Source organism: Rana temporaria, chromosome 1 (assembly GCF_905171775.1).
Source record: "Rana temporaria chromosome 1, aRanTem1.1, whole genome shotgun sequence".
Lineage (NCBI taxonomy): Eukaryota > Metazoa > Chordata > Amphibia > Anura > Ranidae > Rana > Rana temporaria.
Genome location: NC_053489.1, coordinates 433,282,552 through 433,306,834, shown reverse-complemented (window position 1 = coordinate 433,306,834; position 24,283 = coordinate 433,282,552). Strand labels below are relative to the sequence as shown.

General features: G+C 47.2%; 1 protein-coding gene across 5 annotated transcripts in view; it reads right to left on the bottom strand.

Moving 5' to 3' along the window:
- Positions 1-24,283, bottom strand: part of LOC120915433 (UDP-glucuronosyltransferase 2A1-like) — a 91,143-nt gene that overhangs the window by 18,072 nt on the left and 48,788 nt on the right. For 4 of the 5 annotated variants that reach the window (XM_040325945.1, XM_040325963.1, XM_040325955.1 and 1 more), the window contains exon 2: positions 1,830-1,978. In XM_040325945.1, coding sequence (XP_040181879.1) covers positions 1,830-1,978 — 149 coding nt within the window. Of the gene's footprint in view, positions 1-1,829; positions 1,979-6,067; positions 6,698-24,283 lie in introns of all 5 variants that reach the window. The other variant, XM_040325971.1, reaches the window with a different exon arrangement.

Sequence of the window (24,283 nt, the reverse complement as noted above, 5' to 3'; positions counted from 1 at the left end):
TAAAACTAAAATTACATTTTAATCAAAAGGCTAAAGAGGACTAAAACTAACATGGCATTTTAGTCAAAAGACTAAACAAAATCGAAATTTTATGTCAAAATGAACACAGGTGACAAGTTGTATCTGGTGGCAGGCAATGGTGGCAAGTGACAAACTGCATCTGTTGGCAGGCAAGGGTGGCAAGTGACAAGCTGCATCTGTTGGCAGGCAAGGGTGGCAAGTGAAAAGCTGCATCTGTTGGCAAGCAAGGGTGGCAAGCTGCATCTGGTGGCAGGCGACAGTGACAAGATGCATCTGGTGGCAAGTGACGGTGGAAAGTGACAAGCTGCATCTATTGGCAGGCGAGGGTGGCAAGTGACACACTCAGGGCTCCCACTGAATCTGCATTCTGGTGAGTTGAACTATTTCATTTAATAATACAATGTAATATAAATAATGTGCTTTAATCATACTGACATCATATCAGCCATGGTGTTGTGATGATTGAAATGCTAACACCAGCGATTGCCCCCGACAAATCGCCCATGGAAAACCATATACCCCTGGGCCTTGGCACAATTTTCTTCTACGAAGCCCGTCCCCAGTGCCAAAAAGGTTGGGGACCGCTGTTCTATTTGACAAAATAATTTTAGTAATATTCATAAAGAGAAACAAATAATAATTGCCAGAAAGCAATTGAAGACAGTGGAAATGGCATTATCTAACATTGGTGGTCAAGGAGATAGGCCCTTACGTTGGTGGTCTGTTGAAAAGGGCCCTATAAAATTGATGGTTAGTGGAGAAGGGCTCCCTAACATTGGCCATCAGTGGAGAAAGATCCCCTGACTTTGGTGGTCTCTATAGGCAGGAGCTCAATCCACCACTGCTTATGGCTCAAGGAACCCTTAGCAATCTCTGGAGGAACCCTAGTTACCGTATTTATCGGCGTATACCGCGCACTATTTTGCCCTAAAAATCATGGCAAAATCGTGGGTGCGCGATATACGCCGATACCTGCTTTCCCGCCATGAGTTTGAATACTGCGCCCGCATATAGCGAGCGCAGTACACTCGTGAATCTTCGGCCAGTCTCGGCGCCTCTCGTACTGACGTCCTGACGTCCTGAGCGTACAGGACGTCAGTGCGAGAGGCGCCCGAGCCTGCCCGAAGATTCACGAGTGTACTGCGCTCGCTATATGCGGGCGCAGTATTCAAAGTCGTGGCAGGAAACGAGCGGGAGGACGCCGCCGAAGGACGCCGGACCCGCCGAAGATGGACACCGGACCCGCCGAAGATGGACACCGGACACGCCGAAGATGGACACCTGACCTGCCGAAGATGGACGCCCGACCCGCCGAAGACGGACCCGCCGAAGACGACACCCGACGAGGCCGCAGAAGGACGCCGGACCCAACGAGGCCGCAGATGGACGCCGCGCAAGACATCAAAACTGTAAGTACAAAACAACAACAAAAAATATTTTTTTCCCACAGGATTGGGGGCCACTTTGGGGGTGCGCGGTATACGCCAGAGCGCGTTATACCGCGATAAATACGGTAATAAAGGCTCCCCGATTTATCCAAATCTAACAAAATGACTTACTTTAGATATACTTTACATTACAGGGCTTCTGCACTGAAACGGTACTGCATTTCCAGATTTCATTTGCAGTTTTCCTTGCTAGAGAATTCTTATGTTGCAATACAGCCATAAAATAAATATGTTCTCTATGCTGCCTTCTAAGGTCCAAAGTCATCAAGACCATCTTTAAGTCTGTATAATAAGGCTGCCATCTGCACCGTGTTGCATTATTTTCTTGTAAGTGTACAGTTAAGTCAAAGCAGTAGTTACCTCTGGTAAAGGTTTCGCTGGTTTACAGTGTAGGCCTCCAACATACTCAAAATTTGGAAGAATTGGACGTGGATACTCAAAATCCCAGTAAGTACGGATCAGCCAAATTTCTGCTTTCCCCATAATTTCACAAAAAGTTGTGGGGCGACCTGAATATAAATATAAGAACAATTTGTAAAACATGAGTTACATTGAGCCCATTTAAACTTCAAAAGATATTTAACATGACACATGATGAGTAGGAATAATGCTTTGACCATTCATAAAGCAAAAGAACGTTTTCACAGGTATGGGTTAAGAAAAAAAATTGCTTCTTTTTCTAGTTATTGGATCTGCAACTTTTTAACTTTCAGTTTTCGTATACAGGCTGTGACTTCACAGCGAAATTACATTTTTTCCCTTCTCTTGAATTTTATCAAACTTTGTCTAAAAATGTTATCGACTGCTTAAGGGAAATTTGCTTAAAAAACATATAGCTTTATTTGATTACAAATCGCTCCAATCACTCAATCGCTGACATAGAGATGCATGGCTTTGTTAACAAAGCCTAATGCCGCGTACACACGATAATTTTTCAGCATGAAAAAAAACATTGTTTTTCGGCATGTAGAAAAAACGAAGTTTTCCAACTTCATCATTAAAACGACGTTGCCCACACACCATCGTTTAAAAAAAATGCTTTAGCAAAGCGTGGTGACGTACAACACGTACGACGGCACTATAAAGAGGAAGTTCCATGCGGATGACGCCACCCTTGGGGCTGCTTTAGCTGATTCCGTGTTAGTAAAAGACGATTCGCGCTTTTCTGTCTGTTACAGCGTGATGAATGTGCTTACTCCATTACGAACGGTAGTTTTACCAGAACGAGCGCTCCCGTCTCATAACTTGCTTCTGAGCATGCGCAGGTTTTTAATGTCGTTTTAGCCCACACATGATGGGGCAGATCCACATACATCTGCGACGGGCGCAGCGTATGTAAGATACGCTACGCCGCTGTAACTTACTTTGATTTGGTTTGAATCCTCAACGAATTTGCGCCGTAAGTTACGGCGGTGTAGTTTATCTCTCGCGGAGTAAGGGCGCGGAATTCAAATGGATCTAATGGGGGCATGTTTTATGTTAATACGTCGTGACCCGACGTAAACAACGTTTTTTTGGAACTGCGCATGCGCCGTCCCTGGGGGTATCCCAGTGCGCATTCTCGAAATTTAACCGGAACCCGCCAAAGCTTACGACGGTGACGTCATTCTATGCAAATTCCTATTCGCGAACGACTTACACAAACAACGTAAAAAATTCAAAATTGTACGCGGGAAGGATGGCCATACTTAACATTGAGTATGCCTCAGTATAGCAGCTTTAACTATACGCCGGAAAAAGCCAAACGCAAACAACGAAAAAAAAAGCGACGGGCCGACGTACGTTCGTGGTCCCCCCCCAGTGCTCTCTGCCACCCCCCAGTGCTCTCTGTCACCCCCCCCCCAGTGCTCTCTGCCACCTCCGGGGGTCTCTTCCGACTTCAGGGGTCTCTTCTGACTTCTCTGCTCTCTCCGGCCTCTTCTGCACACCCCCGAAGTCAGAATAGACCCCCGGAGCTGCCTAATAAATTACTTTAAAAACCTGTGTAGTGTGTTTTATTTTTGACACTTTTTTCCCCAGATGAATGGGTAGGGGCATACTCATGCACATAGGGTGGGGGCCGGGATCTGGGGACCCCCTTGTTAAAGGGGGCTCCCAGATTACAATACAGACCCCAACAACCAACGGCCAGGCTTGTCGAGAAGAGGCCCTCGTCCTCATCAACATGGGGACAAGGTGCTTTGGAGTGGGAGGGCGCAGGGCCCCCCTGCCCCAAAGCACCCACCCCCCCATGTTGAGGGCATGCAGCCTGGTACAGTTCAGGAGTAGGGGCGCTCGCTTGTCCCCTCCCCCTTTCCTGACCGGCCGGGCTACGTGCTCGGATAAAGGTCTGGTATGGATTTTGGGGGGACCCCCACACCGTTTTTTCAGCATAGGGTGTTTCCCTTAAAATCCACACCAGACCGAAGGGCCTGGCATACTCTTAGGCCCCGTACACACGACCGGATCTATCCGCTGGGTTTGATCTGCGGATCAGTTCTAGCAGACAAATCCGGTCGTGTGTACGGCCTAGCGGACATTTTTCGGTGGAGATTTCTCCAGCCGACGGATTTCCAGCGGATAAAAATTTCTTAGCATGCTAAGAAATTTATCCGCTGGTATCCAGTCCAGCGGACTGATCCGGTCGTCTGTACAGACTCACCGGATCAGTCCGTCCGCTCCCCTCCATCGCATGCGTCGTAATGATTCGACGCATGCGTGGAAGTAATTACCTTCCAGCGTCGCATACGTCGCCGCGTCATCGTCGCGGCGACGGCTCGACACGTCACCGCGGATGTATTCCACGCGGATTTCGATCTGATGGTGAGTACAGCCATCAGATCCAAATCCGCCAGAGGATTTATCCGCTGGGAACGGTCCGGCGGACCGTTTCCAGTGGATATCCTCTGGTGTGTACGGGGCCTTAGAGGGGGAATCCATGCCGTTTTTTTTTATTTGGCGTGAACTTCCCCCTCAAGATTCATACAAAACACAGTACCTGGAATTGTCAGGGATCGAAGTCGGATCCCTGTTCATTGAAGTCAGACTCATGTGGGACTTCAAGTCGCAGGGCAAAGTCGGATCCAAAGTAGTACAATTGACGTGTCGTACCAGTGTGAATCCAGCATTAAGCTTTGACCTCATATTAGGCCCCTTTTACACGGACGGACCGTTCAGGTCCGCCTGTCAGTTTTGACGGCGGACCTGAACGGCAGCTCCATGCATCTCTATGGAGCATCGGATGTCAGCGGAGACATGTCCACTGACATCTGATCTGTTCCGCTAAAAACAGACGTATGGAGATACGCCCCCATCCGACCACGGTGGATCGGGTAAGATCTGATGAAAAAGGACATGCTGTCTGTTTTCATCAGATCGCTCCATAGGAGACAGCGGGCCCGACAAGCCCCTCCCTGCTCAGTAAGCAGAGAGGAGCTTGTCATTCGTCGGCTCAGCGGAGATCAACGGAGTGATCTCTTGCTGAGCTGGCGGACTCCGTAGCGACGGAGTCCGCCTAGTGTGAAAGGAGCCTTATATGGCTTTGGTAAATCTGAAGACAAAAATATGCTGAAAATCTAATAAAATCTATGGGGTCTAAGTCACAAAAGGTCATTGCCAAAGAAGCTGGCTGTCCACAGAGTGCTGTATCCAAGCATATTAATAGAAAGTTAATAATAAAAGTAAATACAAGTAAACAAATGAAAAGAAAGCCTAATTTGCATCGCAACATCCTGTTGAGGGTGAAGATTCGCCCTAAGCATGACATTTGGGCTTTGAATTGGGCTGTCATTGCTAACAGTGGGCCAGATTCAGAAAGATCAGCGGATTTTTCTGCTGGTGTAACGTATGTCATTTACGTTACGCCGCCGCAAGTTTTTCAGGCAAGTGCTTTATTCACAAAGCACTTGCCTGTAAAGTTGAGGCGGTGTATCGTAAATCACCCGACGGAATTCAAATTCGGCGGGTAGGGGGCGTGTAGCATTTAAATCAAGCGCGTCCCCGCGCCGAACGAACTGCGCAAGCGCCGGCTGCGACTGAATCCCAGTGCGCATGCTCCAAATGACGTCGGCAAATCGTCATGCTTTCGACGTGAACGTAAATTACGTCCAGCCGTATTTGCGAACGACTTACGCAAACAACGTAAAAATTTAAAATTTCGTTGCGGGAACGACGGCCATACTTAACATTAGCTACGCCTCATATAGCAGGGGTAACTATACGCCGGAAAAAGGCGAACGCAAACGACGTAAAAAAAAAGCGCTGGGCGGTCGTTCGTTTCTGAATCAACGTAAATAGTAATTTGCATATTCCTCGCGTAAACAGACGGAAGCGCCACCTAGCGGCCAGTGTGAAATTGCAGCCTAAAATGCGACGGTGTAAGACACTTACACCTGTCGGATCTTAGGGATATCTATGCGTAACTGATTCTATTAATCAGGCACATAGATACGACGGTCGGACTCAGATATACGCCGTTGTATCTCCTATCTGAATCCGGGTCAGTAAGTTTCAAAGGAGCCTAAGATAATTATTAGAGATAATCCTTTGGTGAATTAACTACTATAGGTTATGATTCCTGCACCAGCACATACAGGTAGAAATTGAACCAGTGTACTTACCTAGTGCCTCACTATAATATGCATCCCGAGAGAATGAAAGGCCAAAATAAAATAAAGCATCTTGGGAGAAATAGAACATTGCATTTTTTACGCGTTCCATAAAGGACATTCTATCTGTGAATCCAGTCATTATACCAGGTACGTAGGAAAACGGCATTGGTTGTTGACCACAAAGTCTTTCTAAAGTATTAGCCATTGAGAACCTAAAGGAATAGACAAATGGCACTCCAATGATCTCAGCGATAAGTTCACCACAAGGAGCTAGTGGGTCTGCAACAAGGACATCAAACTTCTCATCTTTTAGCTTCCTTAACATCTCCTTGTTCTTTATGATGCCATCACACACTAGCTGCTCTATCTCCACAGCATCTGCCAAGGATTTTTTTATTCGGGTAAATAATTCCCAGTAGGACATATTAGGAAGATCATAAATCCATGTACGTAAGAATTCCTCTAGTAGCTTTTCATTTCTGGCTCTTGAAAATGCAACAGGAAAGACTTCAAATTTTAAAGCTGAGGTTTTGCTGGTGTCCATGATAAGGTTGGCTGAACTGACCAGCACTGTTACTTCATGACCTTTGTGTGCAAGGTTTTCAAGGATCACATTTAAGTTCATAAAATGACTGCCGTCTGTTGGCCAAGCCAGAATTTTCCCTGAGTATGCTGTGCCAAAGAAACTTACATGCATCAGAAGTAAAACACTTGCATAGAGCATTTTGAAGATCTGGAGTTCATAGAGACTTCCTGAACAAGAAAGTAGTAGGAACTACTCAGCTGCACTTTGTTAGCTTGGGTTATCAGGAAATCACATGATCTGTACATTCTATAGAAGCAACTTCCTTTACTAAAAGATAAGGAATGCTTTCCATTTCTTTTCACATTGCTCCATCTACAGGGCAACGAATGATATGCATGTCATTGGAAAAAAATACTTTCCTGACAGACTCCATGGCAGCCTACGTGTGGGTTAATCCCGCCTCTCATACCTCATAGGACCCTACTCCCATAAATCTTTGCTTCTAGTCAGAGACCGTATTCCGTAATATAGCCTACTCCAGCAAAGGGAGGGAACTCCTGCTGCCATGGGGCCAGATTCACAAAGAGTTACGCCGGCGTATCAGTAGATACGCCGACGTAACTCCGAATCTAAGCCCGTCATATGTCTAAATGTATTCTCAAACTGAGATACACTTAAACATGCCTAAGATACGACGGCCTGCGCCGTCGTATCTTAGGGTGCAATATTTACGTTGGCCGCTAGGTGGCGCGTCTATTGAGGTCGTCGTATAATATGCTAATGAGTAGTTACGCCGTTTCACGAACGTACGCTTGCCCGTCGCAGTAAAGATACGCCGTTTCCGTAAGAGATACGCGGCGTAAAGATAAACATGCCCCCTAGGTGGCGTATCCTATGTTAAGTATGGCCGTCGTTCCCGTGTCGAAATTTTGAAATTTAACGTTGTTTGCGTAACAAGGCCGTGAATAGGGCTGGACGTCAATTACGTTCAGGTCGAAACCAATGACGTCCTTGCGACGTCATTTAGCGCAATGCACGTCGGGAAATTTTAGGGACGGCACATGCGCAGTACGTTCGGCGTGGGAACGCACCTAATTTAAATGATCCACGCCCCCTACCCGGATCATTTGAATTAGGCGGGCTTGCGCCGGGGAATTTACGCTACGCCGCCGCAACTTTACAGGCAAGTGCTTTGTGAATCAAGCACTTGCCCGTAAAACTTGCGGCGGCGTAACGTAAATGCGATACGTTACGCCGCCGCAGATCTACGTGAATCTGGCCCATGGAGTCCATCAGGAAAGGAAAATTACGGTAAGTATTTGATATACATTTTTCCTTTTCCTGACAGACTCCATGGCAGCCTACGTGTGGGAAATGACTAGCCATACACACCCGGGTGGGCAATTGCTGGTTAAAGAAAAAAGGTTTAATTGACACCGTCAACCAGGCCCGGATTGGCCATAGGGCAAACCGGGCATATGCCCGGTGGGCCGCGGCCGCCGGGCCGCTGTTCTTGCTTGCGGGGGCCAAGGCAGGCTGCTCTGTAAGCTGGCGCCGGTCCTCCGAGCTTTCCGCGGCCGCCCGGCTGCCAGTTCAGGCATCGGGATCTGCAGCAGGAGGACGTAAACAAGAAGGGGGAGGGACTAGAGGAGACACAGCTCCACGGCCGCCAGTGAAGTTCAGCCGTTGGTGCCGGGGGCGTGACCATGAAGGGAGAGGAGCCTGCTACAGCATGTTCTGCAGATGGGATCTCTCCGAGAAAACGTAAGTGCCAGCCCCTGTAACCTGAATAGGAGGAGCGGTGGGGTGGCTGGCTGGCTGCATCTAGAAGAATCATTCTCTCCATCTTCTTCCCGCGGTCTCTGAATGCCTGCTTCTGCTCCTCTCCCTCTCGCAGGCATTCAGGTACTGCGGGAAGGAGATGGAGAGAATGATTCTTCTATATGCAGCCAACCCACCACTCCACCTATCCTGCTCATCTCTGCTGCCCCCACAGTGCTCTCTACCCCCCCCACAGTGCTCTCTAGCCCCCACAGTGCTCTCCACCTCCCCATGCTCTCTGCTGCCCCCTGCCTCTCTTCCTGTGCTCTGCACCTCCCCCCTGTGATATCCACCTCTCCCTGTGCCCTCCACTTCTCCCCCAGTGCTATCCAGCCCACCCCCCCTGTGCTCTCCTCCTCCCTCCTGTACTCTCCACCTCCCCCCATGCTCTAGGCTGCCCCCCTGTGCCCTCCGCCTCTCCCCCTGTGCTCTACACCTCCCCCAGTGCTCTCCATCCCCCCCCCAGTGCTCTCCAGCCCCCCCCAGTGCTCTCCACCACCCCCCATGCTCTCCACCACCCCCCATGCTCTACGCTGCCCCCCTGTGCCCTCCATCTCTCCCCCTGTGCTCTCTACCTCCCCCCATGCTCTACGCTGCCCCCTGTGCCCTCCGCCTCTCCCCCTGTGCTCTCCACCTCCCCCTGTGCTCTTTTCAATTCCCCCTAATTCTATCCAGCCCCCCCAGTGCTCTCTATCACCCCCAGTGCTTTCTATCCCCCCCCAGTGCTCTCCAGCCCCCCTCTTCTCTCCACCTCCCTCCTGTGCTCTCCACCTGCCCCCATGCTCTACGCTGCCCCCTATGCCCTCCATCTCTCCCCCTGTGCTCTCCACCTCCCCCATGCTCTATGCTGCCCCCCTGTGCCCTCTGCCTCTCCCCCAGTGCTCTCTAGCCCCCCCAGTGCTCTCTACCTCACCCTGTGCTCTCCAGCCCCCCAGTGCTCTTTAACACCCCAGCCCAGTGCTCTCCACCTCCCCCCATGCTCTACGCTGCTCCCCTGTGCCCTCCGTCTCTCCCCCTGTGCTCTCCACCTTCCCAATGCTCTACGCCTCCCCCTGTGCTCTCCACCTCCCCCCCATGCTCTACGCTGCCCCCTGTGCCCTCTGCCTCTTCCCCAGTGCTTTCTAGCACCCCCTTTGCTCTCCACCTCCCCCATGCTCTACACTGCCCCCTGTACCCTCTGCCTCTCCCCCAGTGCTCTCTAGCCCCCCAGTGCTCTCTAGCCCTCACTGTGCTCTCCACCTCCTCCCATGCTCTACGTTGCCCCCTGTGCCCTACGCCTCTCCCCCAGTACTCTCCAGCCCCCCATTGATCTTCACCTACCCCCTGTGCTCTCCACCTCCTCCCATGCTCTCTGCTGCCCCCCCTGTGCCCTTCGCCTCCCCCCAGTGATCTCTGCCTCTCCCATGTGCTCTTCACCCCCGTGCTCTCCTGCCCTCCCTGTGCTCTCTGCCCCACCCTGTGTTTTTGCTTCCCCCTGTGCTCTTCAACCCCCCACTCCCTGTGCTCTCCAGACCCCCATGCTCTCTGGCCCCCTTGTGCTCTCCTCTTCCTCCCTGTGACCTCTGCCTCTCCCCTGTGCTCTCTGCCCCCCTCATTCTCTCCACCTCCCCCGTGCTCTCACCCCACCCAATGTTCTCAAGGTTCTTCCCTGTGCTCTCTGCCCCCCCTGCTCTTTCCCTGTCCCCTTGCCCCCTGCACCTTTGCAGGGTTTCCCCCTCCCCTCTCCTGGGGGATCCTTTAGGATGGAGAGTGGGGATGGGCCGGTTATGGTGTCATGGGCTGCTCATTCCAAAATGCCCGGGCCTATTTTTTGTCCCAGTCCGGGCCTGCCGTCAACAGATAAAACATGTAAACCAAAATTAACCGAAGACAAAGAAGCCGGTTCTACGCAATAGTGCGTCATAAATGTGTTTAACGACGACCAAGAGGTCGCTTTACAGATCACTTCTGGGGAGACATGCCGGGCAGCCGCCCATGATGTGGAAATGCTCCGAGTAGAATGAGCGGTCACGGCTTCTGGAGGAGCCATACCCTTCGCCTTATAAGCCCCTTGGAAAGCTTGGACGATCCATGCTGCAATGTTTCTGCAAGCGGCAACATGGCCAAACGTCCTAGCTATTAGCAGGAGGCCCCCTTTTGAAATGCCCAGGCCGTGCAGTATGAGCAGTTTTGCTCTCAGTTCCAGGCAGGATCGAGAGGATGCCTTGGTGGTAATGTATAGCTTCTCTCTTATGGCAGCTGTTTTAGTGTGTTGTTTTGTCTCAGCTTGGTTTGCTTTTTTCTGGCCATGGCCGCTGGAACGCGTCTGCGTTCCAGCCTCGCCGCTTTCTGACGGTCTGCACATGCGCGAGTCTCGTTCGAGAACGAGGCTTGGTTGCACGTGCGTGGTCCGGACTAGTTTGCCGTGATCGCTCATGAGCGCGAGGTCTGTGGGGGTCACGCCGGACACAGCGCAGGCGCGCGATGTGCGCGGCGATCGCGGTGACGTAATCATCGGGCGGCAGGTTCAAATAGCTGTCAGATACAGCTATTCATTGGCACATCCTACTAGCGTCGATTGCTAAGCAGCAGATCTCTGTCCTTGAGGTAAGAGGCTGTGCTGCTCTCCTGCTTGTTCTTATGCTAAATGTTTATATTCATGCCTTGCCCTTATTGTGTGCTTACTTGGTTGCTTGCAGTTCTGTGTGCTCCCTCTGCCATGTATGTGTCACCGCCCCCCTGTGGCCAACCCTTACGCTGCAGGTAGGATGGAATTTCCTTTCCTCTGCCTGTCTGTTTGAGGTTATTAGTTAGGAGCATGTTAACTCTTTCGTTCCTGTCAGCCCCTCTTGGTCTGAACATCAGCCTTTGGCACGTGAAGACAACGACAACTCTAGGTCTCAACATCGTCATTCCAGGTCAAGTTCTAGACATCCCAGATCATCCTCTAGACATCATAGAGAGGAATCCAAATCCACGTCTGGGCGTCATTCTTACCGCCATTTCAGCCACTCAAGTCTTCTCTGGTGGCTATTGCAGAAGAATCTTCTCAAATGCTATTCCATAGCCCCCGTCTCCTGGATTACAATTACATCGGACGCCAGCAACAGAGGCTGGGGGGCACTCTGCCTGAAAGAAATAGCTCAGGGAAAGTGGGACTTCCCGTCCCAAAGGATAATATCCAATGTCCTGGAACTCCGAGCAGCCTTTTGTCCCCTACAAGTCTTTCTTCACTTGATAAAGGGGTCCTCAGTTCTCCTAAGGCTGGACAATACGTCAGCAGTATCGTATATCAAGAGGCAGGGGGGCACTCACAAGCAAAGTTTTCTTTTTTTCATATTTATTCTTTTATTTTTATAATCAAGATCACAGATTTTTAACATACCAAAAGCAAAAGATACATAATCATAAGCATATTAACACTCCAAACCATGATTAAGACAATACCAGCTGATAGATACATAGACATATCCTTCCTTCTTTATCCACCTCCCTAGTTGCAAATGTATTATCCTCATACATCTTAATCCTCTCTGTTCCCTTGTTCTTGTATACCTTATCTAACCCACCCCCAAAATTAGACCCCAAAAAAAATACAAAAAATAAAGAGAGAAAGAAAAAGAAAAAAGAAAAAAAAAAGAAAATATAAGGGATAAACCCCATTCCTCTCCCCCTCTGCACAGGAGATGGGCAAACTCTCTCTTGGTTCTATTCCTCAACTTCTTTCACACCCTCCTCCCCCAGTAGGTTCTTCACTCCTCATTCTACCCAATAATCTCTTCCCTTCTTCAGAATACATAAACTGAATCCACCCTGTCCAGGTTTCAACGTACTGTTCCCTTTTATTTCGGTCTGAGAGAATCAGATCTTCTATGGCTCCTATCTCTAACTCTATTAAGCCATCTCGCAATAGAGGGGGGTCTACTGTCTCTCCACTGTAAGGTTATTCCATTTTTTGCGGCATTTATCAAGTGGCATAACACCGATTTTTTATACTCTCGTACCGGGATGTGTGAACTATGGAGCAGGAAAAACGCCGGGTCATCTGGTATCTGGAACTCCGTGAACTTTTGAGAAATTCTCTGAACTTCCAGCCAATATTTTCTTACTTTCACGCAAGACCAAAATATATGCAGCAGTGTTCCCTGCTCCAGTCCACATCTCCAACAATACTCAGAGTTTTCTGTAGAAAATTTGTGCAACTTTACAGGTGTATAATACCATTGGGACAATAGTTTGTAATTGGATTCCTGTATTCGCGTGGATACTGAGGAGTTTAATGCTAAATAAATTATATGTTTACGCTGAATCGGTGAAAAGTTCCTCCCCAGATCTCTTTCCCATTTACCAATACCTGGTAACACAAAATCCTCCTGTGGGGCATTCAACAATCTATACATCTTAGAGCTCACTCGTTGTGTTGGTTCCTCCTCGTCACAGTAACTCTCAAATTTTGTTAACTGTCGCCGGAAACTGGATGGGTGTCCCAAAGATCTTAAAAAGTGGTTTACTTGTAATGCTTGCCAAAAACTTAACTCATAGTTCCCCCCTACCTTCATCATATCCTCCATAGAAGGCCACCCTTCTGTTTGCAGGAAATGTGATACCTGCACCCTGCCCTTTTCTTTTAATTTGTTAAATACTGCTCCTTCTATTCCTGGTATGAAACCTGGATTCCCTAATATAGGGAACAGGGGGGAATGGCTCGTTGAAAATTTTGGATTTCTGCAGATTTTGGCTACAATTAGCAACGTTGGGCCAATTATAGGGTGTTTCTTCACCCTGCTTGATAATATGTTATAGCACCAAGGAGCCCTACGTAATGCTATTGAGCAAATCTGTTGTTCTATCTCAACCCAACGTTTATAGTCCTTATGCCTACACCAATCTATTAATCTTGTCAAGTGGGCCGCTTGATAATATTTGGCAATATCCGGTACTGCCATTCCCCCAAAACACTTGGGTAACCTCATCACCTCCTTTTTTATCCTTGGTCGTTTCCCTGCCCAAATAAATTTCATCAGAAGGGAGCTCATTTGCCGTAGAAAGGCTGAGGGTATTGTAATCGGCAGGGTCTGAAACAAATACATAATTTTTGGCAGAATACTCATCTTAACTATGTTGTTTCTGCCGAACCATGAATGTAATCCATGTTGCCATTTCTCAAGCAGCAATCTTACTGAATTGAAAAGTGGTGGAAAGTTTATTTTGAAGACTTCCTTGATATTTGCTGGAATCAGGGTACCCAAGTATTTTAACGCAGTCTTCCACTTAAATCCGAAATTTTGTTGTATAATCTTATGCTTCTGAGGTGGGATTGCCACACTCATTGCTTCCGATTTAGCCTGATTTATTTTTAGGTTAGAAAGCTCCCCGTATTTTACAATTTCATTAACCAGATTGGGGAGAGAGACATGTGGGTTTGATATAGAGAATAACAGGTCGTCCGCAAAGGCTGTCACTTTATACCTTCCCTCCCCTATCTGTATACCCTGTATATCCGGATTTTGGCGTACTTTGGTTAATAATGGCTCCAAGGATAGTACAAATAGTAAAGGTGACAGGGGACATCCCTGCCGTGTACCGTTTGTAATTTGAAAACATTTGGAGAATATCCCATTGACTCTTACTGCGGCACGTGGGGCTGTATAAACACTCCCGATCCATCTTAACAAATTCTCCCCCAGCCCCACGTGTCGCAGCACCGCAAAAAGAAAATCCCAGCTTACTCTATCAAACGCCTTCTCGGCATCGGTGTTTAAAAATACACAAGGGATGTCCCCTTCAGTGGCACCATGTACTAGGTTAAGGACCTTTATTGTACCGTCTCTAGCCTCCCGTGTAGGAACAAATCCTACCTGATCCATGTCTACTAACTCGGGTAGCCATTTCTGAAGCCGTGTTGCTAGTATCTTCGTAAAAAGTTTTAAATCAGAGTTTAATAATGAGATCGGCCGGTAACTACTGCACTCCGCCGGATCCTTCCCTTCTTTGGGAATGACTATAATGTGTGCTAGTAGTGTGTCCGGCGGAAATGCGGCAGTCTGGCCCATTGCATTAAAAACTTTTATTATTTGACTGCCTAATAATGCTGCAAATTCTTTGTAGTATCTCATTGTATAACCATCTGGACCCGGTGCTTTCCCAGCTTTCATGGTTTTTAGTGTTACGTTTAATTCCTCTATCCAGATAGGGGCTTCTAGACTAGCTCGGGCGGATGGAGGCAGCCTCGATAAATCCATTGACGCAAGATACTCTTCTATTTTTGACGGGGCCACTGGTGTTTGTGCCAAATTATATAAAGTAGAGTAATATCTACCGAACTCCTGCATTTATCAAGTGGCATAACACCGATTTTTTATACTCTCGTACCGGGATGTGTGAACTATGGAGCAGGAAAAACGCCGGGTCATCTGGTATCTGGAACTCCGTGAACTTTTGAGAAATTCTCTGAACTTCCAGCCAATATTTTCTTACTTTCACGCAAGACCAAAATATATGCAGCAGTGTTCCCTGCTCCAGTCCACATCTCCAACAATACTCCAAGTTTTCTGTAGAAAATTTGTGCAACTTTACAGGTGTATAATACCATTGGGACAATAGTTTGTAATTGGATTCCTGTATTCGTGTGGATACTGAGGAGTTTAATGCTAAATAAATTATATGTTTACGCTGAATCGGTGAAAAGTTCCTCCCCAGATCTCTTTCCCATTTACCAATACCTGGTAACACAAAATCCTCCTGTGGGGCATTCAACAATCTATACATCTTAGAGCTCACTCGTTGTGTTGGTTCCTCCTCGTCACAGTAACTCTCAAATTTTGTTAACTGTCGCCGGAAACTGGATGGGTGTCCCAAAGATCTTAAAAAGTGGTTTACTTGTAATGCTTGCCAAAAACTTAACTCATAGTTCCCCCCTACCTTCATCATATCCTCCATAGAAGGCCACCCTTCTGTTTGCAGGAAATGTGATACCTGCACCCTGCCCTTTTCTTTTAATTTGTTAAATACTGCTCCTTCTATTCCTGGTATGAAACCTGGATTCCCTAATATAGGGAACAGGGGGGAATGGCTCGTTGAAAATTTTGGATTTCTGCAGATTTTGGCTACAATTAGCAACGTTGGGCCAATTATAGGGTGTTTCTTCACCCTGCTTGATAATATGTTATAGCACCAAGGAGCCCTACGTAATGCTATTGAGCAAATCTGTTGTTCTATCTCAACCCAACGTTTATAGTCCTTATGCCTACACCAATCTATTAATCTTGTCAAGTGGGCCGCTTGATAATATTTGGCAATATCCGGTACTGCCATTCCCCCAAAACACTTGGGTAACCTCATCACCTCCTTTTTTATCCTTGGTCGTTTCCCTGCCCAAATAAATTTCATCAGAAGGGAGCTCATTTGCCGTAGAAAGGCTGAGGGTATTGTAATCGGCAGGGTCTGAAACAAATACATAATTTTTGGCAGAATACTCATCTTAACTATGTTGTTTCTGCCGAACCATGAATGTAATCCATGTTGCCATTTCTCAAGCAGCAATCTTACTGAATTGAAAAGTGGTGGAAAGTTTATTTTGAAGACTTCCTTGATATTTGCTGGAATCAGGGTACCCAAGTATTTTAACGCAGTCTTCCACTTAAATCCGAAATTTTGTTGTATAATCTTATGCTTCTGAGGTGGGATTGCCACACTCATTGCTTCCGATTTAGCCTGATTTATTTTTAGGTTAGAAAGCTCCCCGTATTTTACAATTTCATTAACCAGATTGGGGAGAGAGACATGTGGGTTTGATATAGAGAATAACAGGTCGTCCGCAAAGGCTGTCACTTTATACCTTCCCTCCCCTATCTGTATACCCTGTATATCCGGATTTTGGCGTACTTTGGTTAATAATGGCTCCAAGGATAGTACAAATAGTAAAGGTGACAGGGGACATCCCTGCCGTGTACCGTTTGTAATTTGAAAACATTTGGAGAATATCCCATTGACTCTTACTGCGGCACGTGGGGCTGTATAAACACTCCCGATCCATCTTAACAAATTCTCCCCCAGCCCCACGTGTCGCAGCACCGCAAAAAGAAAATCCCAGCTTACTCTATCAAACGCCTTCTCGGCATCGGTGTTTAAAAATACACAAGGGATGTCCCCTTCAGTGGCACCATGTACTAGGTTAAGGACCTTTATTGTACCGTCTCTAGCCTCCCGTGTAGGAACAAATCCTACCTGATCCATGTCTACTAACTCGGGTAGCCATTTCTGAAGCCGTGTTGCTAGTATCTTCGTAAAAAGTTTTAAATCAGAGTTTAATAATGAGATCGGCCGGTAACTACTGCACTCCGCCGGATCCTTCCCTTCTTTGGGAATGACTATAATGTGTGCTAGTAGTGTGTCCGGCGGAAATGCGGCAGTCTGGCCCATTGCATCAAAAACTTTTATTATTTGACTGCCTAATAATGCTGCAAATTCTTTGTAGTATCTCATTGTATAACCATCTGGACCCGGTGCTTTCCCAGCTTTCATGGTTTTTAGTGTTACGTTTAATTCCTCTATCCAGATAGGGGCTTCTAGACTAGCTCGGGCGGATGGAGGCAGCCTCGATAAATCCATTGACGCAAGATACTCTTCTATTTTTGACGGGGCCACTGGTGTTTGTGCCAAATTATATAAAGTAGAGTAATATCTACCGAACTCCTGCACTATATCTTTTGGCTTTTGTTTTAGTTGTCCCTCCCTCCCCTTAATTTGCTGGACATACGTTAAAAGATTTTTTTCTTTCAATTTCCCGGCCAACAGTTTACTGCATTTGTCTCCAAATTCGTAATTTATTTTCCTACCCCTTTGTATTATTGCTTTGGCCTTATATCGTAGAATCTCTGTAATCTGCCTTCTCAGATGGCTCAATTCTCTTCCTGTTTGGGGGGTGTGTATCTTTTTGTGTTGGAGCTCCAATTTCTGAATTTCCGCCAGTAAGTAATTAATCTGTTGGTCTCGTATCCTTTTTAACTTCGCTCCATGTTTAATCAGGAACCCCCTGATCACAGACTTATGCGCCTCCCACACCATTCCCGGGTTACACCCGGGGATATCATTCACTTGAAAATATGCTATGATCTCCCGGGCCACATCTTCCCTCACTTCCGCGTTCTGCAGAAGACTTTCATTTAGACGCCACCTTCTCTCCTGAGCGAGAGCCGTACTAGACAATGCGATACGCAAACTGACCGGGGCGTGATCTGACCACGTTATATTGCTGATGGACACTTCTATCACAGATGAGATCAGATAATGGGGGATCATGAACAGGTCTATCCGAGAGTACACCTGGTGCGGATTGGAGAAAAAGGTGTAGTCCCTTTCCTCCCCGTGCATCGTTCTCCATACATCCACCAGCTGGACCTCGTGCATCCTGCGCAGTACCCCCCGTCTGACCCCCTTTGTTGTAGACAAGGTTCCCCTGGAGGTGTCCATCTTCGGATTCAGGGAGATATTAAAATCTCCCCCCAGAATTAGTTTACCTTCCAAGAATTCCATCAGTTCCTTAAGCACTTTCCTCAGGAATATGTCTTGGTGTTCATTTGGCACATACACCGTGGCCAGAGTCACTTTAATTCCTCCTATGGTCCCTTTAACAAAAAGATATCTCCCTTTAAGGTCTTGATAACTATTTTCTAATGCCCAGGGAATTCTATTAGAGATCAAGATTGCTACCCCCTTGGATTTTGCTTCCTGGTTTCTTGCATTATAAACACAGGGGAAGAACCTATTTTGTAGGAGTGGGAGTCCCCCCGTCCTGAAATGGGTCTCCTGTATATAGGCTATGTCTGTCTCTGCACGTCGCAACTCGTTCAGTAACATCCTACGTTTTTCTTGGGCGTTGAGACCCTTTGCGTTCAGGAATGTTATTTTTATTCCCTCCATCTCCTGTGCAGCAGGGAGACAAGGGAAGGAAGAGAAAAGAGAGAGGAAGGAGAGAAGAAGAAAAAAAAAAAAAAAAAAGGAAGGGGGAAAAAAAGGGTAAAAAGGAAAAAAAATTATATGACCCCCCTTTCCTACTCTACCTTATCCCACCCTCACCCTCCTCCCCCCTACCCTCCCTCCCTCCACTAACGCCCTCAAAGGGAAATTACCCACCTTTAACCCCCTCCCCCAATGGTTTGGCGGGCACTATCCTATTGTGGGGGCTGGTCCAATTAGGTGGTGAAGTCACATAAACAAAGAAAAAAAAGAAAAAAACAAAAAAAAGAGCCCCAGCCTGCTCCCCTCCCTCCTCCCTCCGACTGTTTTTATTTTCCCTATAGTCGTACCTTACCTTTTCCTTAAAGCCCACATGTTTATTACTTCCCAGCTTTCTTATTTATTCATTTGCATCTATACTCCACATTAACTACATTATCCACATATTTTTACATTTGAATCCCCCTTCTTCTTCCCACCTTCTCCGCCCCTCTTCCCTCTTCCCTCCCCCATTACGGTATCCAAGGTCCCCCACATAATACTAGCCTCCTTAGTTATGAACATATCCATCAAAAGATAAGCCTCTTTCCCTCTCTTATCCCTTAACCTTCTTGCCCCCCCTCTCCTCCTCCGCATAGTTCCTCTCTATATCTCTAAACCCCCTTCTTCCCTACATCTTCACTCACAGGATTCTAAATATAGGGGTATGGTAGAGAGAGCTCAAAACCAAATAAAAAAAAAAGGAAGAAAAAAAAAAATTCTCTCCCTTTTTTTTTTTTTAGATGGGGGGGGTATAAAATTCCATATGGGGGAAATCCCTCCGGACTGTTTATTCACAATACGCTCCTTTTTCTTATTTCTGAGAGCTTTCCGGCCGGGCTCCCCTTATCCCTTTATTAGCCCCTCCCTCCCCCCCACCTCCGATATCTCCCCCGATCCCCGTCCGCCTCCTAGCCCCTCTATCTTTAAGTTCCAAAGATAACACTCACTCTCAAAAAAAAAAAAAAAAAGGGTTTGTAAATAAAAAATTGCTCTAAATTACTTAGCTATGAGGGGAGGAAGTAGAGAAGGGCAGGGAAGGCAGGCGGCATCCTTTAGCCCCCCCCCTGCTACCCTCCCCCCGCTCCCCATATTTGGTGAATTATAAATAGTCCCTCGTGACAAAGTGCTACATAGTGCTACATAGTGCTATCGTTCTATGATACTACAGTTATTACCACTGCGGTCTATTATATTGTGTTCCTCTCTCAAACACGCAAAATAAAAAAGAGAGGACTTATTGAAAAACATATCCACACTCTAGGGTACATTCGTTACTGTACCAATCTATATCAATCTCATTTAGTGTATTCAAATCATTGTAGAAAATAATAACCACATCTGTGTATTTCCCCTCAATATTTGGGGGTTCATATATATAAATAAAAAAAGAAAAGAAAATTAAGTGATCCAATCCCCAAGAAAAAAAAAAAGTGTCTCCTGATGCCCTCTTGGAGGCTCTTGTCAGCCAACATGTTCCCGGCGGATGGGGGGGGGGGGCAAAGCCTCCACCCCCAAAAAACCAAGGAGAGGAAAGCAGCCGAGCAGGGGCTTCTCTATACACTTCAGAGTTCCAGCAAAAAAGGAGGGGGAGAAAAAAAAAAAAAGGGGGGTCTCTTACGGGTTCTCCTGATCACTGGGGGGCACTATCAGTGGACACAGTATGTAACCTCTCCATTGGCAGCAGAGCGTAAAAGTCCAGGCGTTGGGAGGGCCACTAATCTTCCTCCCTATGGGGGAACCAGTATACCCTCCCCTCTTCTCTCTGGACCCCTCAGCCCTGTTGGGTTCCCTACACTTCTTGTCGAACCCGGCAGGTGCTGCAACCAATTTGGAACCTCCATTGGCTCCATCTCCATGAATTTAAACAACTCAGGGAGTTCCAAGGGCTGTTGTAGGTGAAATGTCTGTGTATTTTTCTTTATTGTTACCGCTATGGGGTACCCCCATCGATATGTCCCTCCAGCCTTCTTAACCTTATCAAGCATTGAGCGCAACATTGCTCTCCGCTGTAAAGTAGCACGAGAAAGGTCTGGTAGTATCTGTATCCGGGAACCCTCATACACAATTTCCCCTGCATCCCAGGCTCTCCGATTTATAAGTTCCTTATGTGAAAAATACTGAAAACCGCATATCACATCTCTTGGTCTATTTAAATTTACTGATGGGGGGCCCAAAGCTCTATGTAATCGCTCAAATTCAAGAGGGTGGGGGAGGGGGGGTCCCCCAGTTGGTGGCATATTGCCTCAATAGTCTTCTGTAACACCTCTTTCCCAAATGTCTCGGGTACCCCCCTAAACCTCAGGTTCTTGCGTCTACTGTGATCTTCAATTTCTTCTATTTTAAGCTGTAGATAATCAACCTGCAAAGATTGTAGCCTCTGTGCTTGCTCTAGATGTATAACACGCTTCTCCAGCAAACCCCCCGCCACTTCCACATGTGACAACTTATCTGCTAGTTGCTGTACTTCCTCCTGTACAGTCTCCAGATCTCTGCGGTGCGATTCCTCCATCCGTGTCACTAACGCTTCCATCTCTGCTCGAGTGGGCAATGCTAATATGTCCGCCCCGTGTAGGAAGTGAGAAGCAGCTCTCTCAAGGAGCTGAGCTCCAGCTCTCGGTCACCTTCTCTTAGCTCTGCGCCCCGCTGCCTCTGTTCAGCCACTTTCTGGGCAGTCCGCATCTCTCCCCGCGTCCCCTGGGCTTCCTCCGCACCCGCTCCCGTGGGGGGCATTCCATGTACCTCCATGACTCTGTCTCCTACCGCTACCACTGTTCGCTCGTCCGGGTCTCCACGTGACACCTCCTCACGTGATTCAGTAGCTCGAGACCGATTAGCGGCTGCTCTGGTCTGCGGGAAGAAATGCTGGATCTCAGCTTGGACGCGTGGTTTGGGAGGCTTCCCCTCTTTCTTCATCCCAGGCCAGCTATTCGTGACCCCAAATCCTGCAGAGCCTGTGTATGCTGTGGGCTTTTTTTCCTTATTTTTCGCCTCAAGTCATCGGTAACAACTCGGCTTCATCAGTTAGTCAGGGGGGAGATCGGAGGGTGGAACAGCTCTGGCGCGTGTGTGTCTACTCCACCACCATCGTTAGGCCACGCCCACAACAAGCAAAGTTTTCAGTTGGATCCTGTCCCTGGGAATTGTACCGGAAGTGGATCTGTTTGCATCTCCGTGCAACTTCAAGCTGGAGAAGTACTACACGAGATGTCGCTGTCCCCAGGCCTTCGGGGTGGACGCTCTGACGGATCAGTGGAGGTTCCGCAGAGCCTCTGCCTTTCTCCCAGTTCCTGTCATCCTCCGGTTCCTGTCGAGACTCTCACCCTCCCAGTTCTGCTCCCAACCAGACCAGATCTCCTGTTGCAAGGAATAACCCCTCACCCATGTCCAACCCATCTACATCTGATGGCCTGTTTTTTGAGAGGGGGAGGCTGGAAGCATTAGGGTGCCCAAGCAGAGCAATCTCTACTTTATTGAACGCTAGGAGAGCAAGCACCAACAAGGTCTATCAAAGAATCTGGTCAAAATTCTCAGACTACACCTCTTCCATGGACGGTTCTCCTAATGGTATTCTGGATACAAGATGTTCTAGGTGTTCTTCAGACAGGTCTTGAATTACCTTTATCAGTTAGCTCCTTAAGAGTTCAGGTTTCGGCTATCTCTGCTTTCACAGGTATATCCTGGGCTAGACACACTCTTGTCAGGCAATTCTTTAAAGGAGCTATGAGGCTGAGACCTCAAAGGAAACTGAGGTTCTCCAAGTGGGACCTTTCCCTGGTCTTGGATTTTTTCTCAGAAAATCGACACACGGATCAACTTTCTATCAAGGGTCTCTCCCTCAAAGTTGTTTTCCTCGTAGCCATAACATCGGCTAAGAGGGTTTCCGAAATTGGTTCTCTAGGATCCAAAGAAGCATTCCTTACTTTCTTCCCGGATCATGTTGTATTGATTCCTATGTTAGGTTCTAATCCAAAGGTAACATAGTTTTTTCATGAGAACCAGGAAATCATTCTCCCCACCTTTTGATCATCTGAGAACTCTAATATTCATCCTTCGGATGTCGGAGAAGTTTTAAAGCAATATCTGGAGGCTATAGCGTCTTTTCCAATCTGATCATCTATTTGTTTCCTTTCATGGGAAAAACAAAGGAATGCGTGCTTCCTCCAGAAACATTGCAGCATGGATCGTCCAAGCCATCCAAGGGGCTTATAAGGTGAAGGGTGTGGCTCCTTCAGAAGCGGTGACCGCTCATTCTACTTGGAGCATTTCCACATCATGGGAGGCTGCCCGGCATGTCTCCCCAGAAGTGATCTGTAAAGCGACCTCTTGGTCGTCGTTAAACACATTTATGACACACTATTGCGTAGAACCGGTTTCTTTGTCTTCGGTTATTTTTGGTTTACATGTTTTATCTGTTGACGGTGTCAATTAAACCTTTTTTCTTTAACCAGCAATTGCCCACCCGGGTGTGTATGGCTAGTCATTTCATTTCCCACACGTAGGCTGCCATGGAGTCTGTCAGGAAAAGGAAAAATTTATATCAAATACTTACCGTAATTTTCCCTTCCTGATGGACTCCATGGCAGCAGGAGTTCCCTCCCTTTGTTGGAGTAGGCTATATTACGGAATACGGTCTCTGACTAGAAGCAAAGATTTATGGGAGTAGGGTCCTACTGTATGAAGTATGAGAGGCGGGATTTACCCACACGTAGGCTGCCATGGAGTCCATCAGGAAAGGAAAATTACGGTAAGTATTTGATATAAATTTTCCCTTATGAAGCTGATTGCTGTGTAATAAACAGTTGGTTTACTAAAACTGGAGAGTGAAAAATCTGGTGCAGCTCTATATAGAAATCAGCTTCCAGTTTTTTTTTGTCAACGCTTAATTGAACAAGCTGAGGTAAGAAACGAATTGCACAGAGCCACCAGATTTTGCACTCTCTAGTTTTAGTAATTTAACTCCGCTGGGTTTCCTATATATTGTATGAACAACCATTCTATCCCTAATTTACCGTGTTTGGGGGAAGAGAATGTGGGTAAAAGAAGAAAGAGGGGAGGTTTGGTCAAACACTACAACATTTTACAGTTTAGAGCAACTCAACTTTCCTGGAAAAAAAATTAAGCGAATAAAAAAATAATGGCAATTCGAATTTCAGTTTTGGTGGGGTACTCCCCAAGGGCTAAATACTTCTAAAGGGATGCAGACCCTGCAGCTTTTCTCATTAGAACACTGAGAGTGCACCACCTTTATATAATGTACCAGACCATCCCAACAGCTTTGGGCCAGATTCACAAAAGAGATACGACGGCGTATCTCCTGATACGCCGTCGTATCTCTGAGAGTATCTATGCGGCTGATTCATAGAATCAGTTACGCATAGATAGCCCTAAGATCCGACAGGTGTAATTGACTTACAACGTCGGATCTTAGGATGCAATACTTCGGCCGCCGCTGGGTGGAGTTTGCGTCGTTTTCCAGCGTCGGGTATGCAAATTAGCTTTTGCGGCGATCCACGAAGGTACGCGCGTTCGTTACGTCGTCGCTAGTCGTTTTTTCCCGTCGCAAAGTTAGGCCTGCTTTTTCATGGCTTAATTTTACACAGCAAACAAAGTTAAAGTATGGCAGTCGTTTCAATTTTTTTTCGCGTAAGACGTTCGGGAATACGAAAGTATGTTACGCACGTCGCCATTCAAAAAACACGTCGGGGCTCCATAATTTCACGCAATGCACGTCGGGAAATTTCCTAACGGAGCATGCGCAGAACGTTCGGCGCGGGAACGCGCTTAATTTAAGTGGTACACGCCCCATTTGAATTAGGCGGGCTTGCGCCGGACGCCTTTGCGTTACTCCGCCGCAAATTTACACTCAAGTGCTTTGTGAATCCAGCACTTACGAGGAAAAC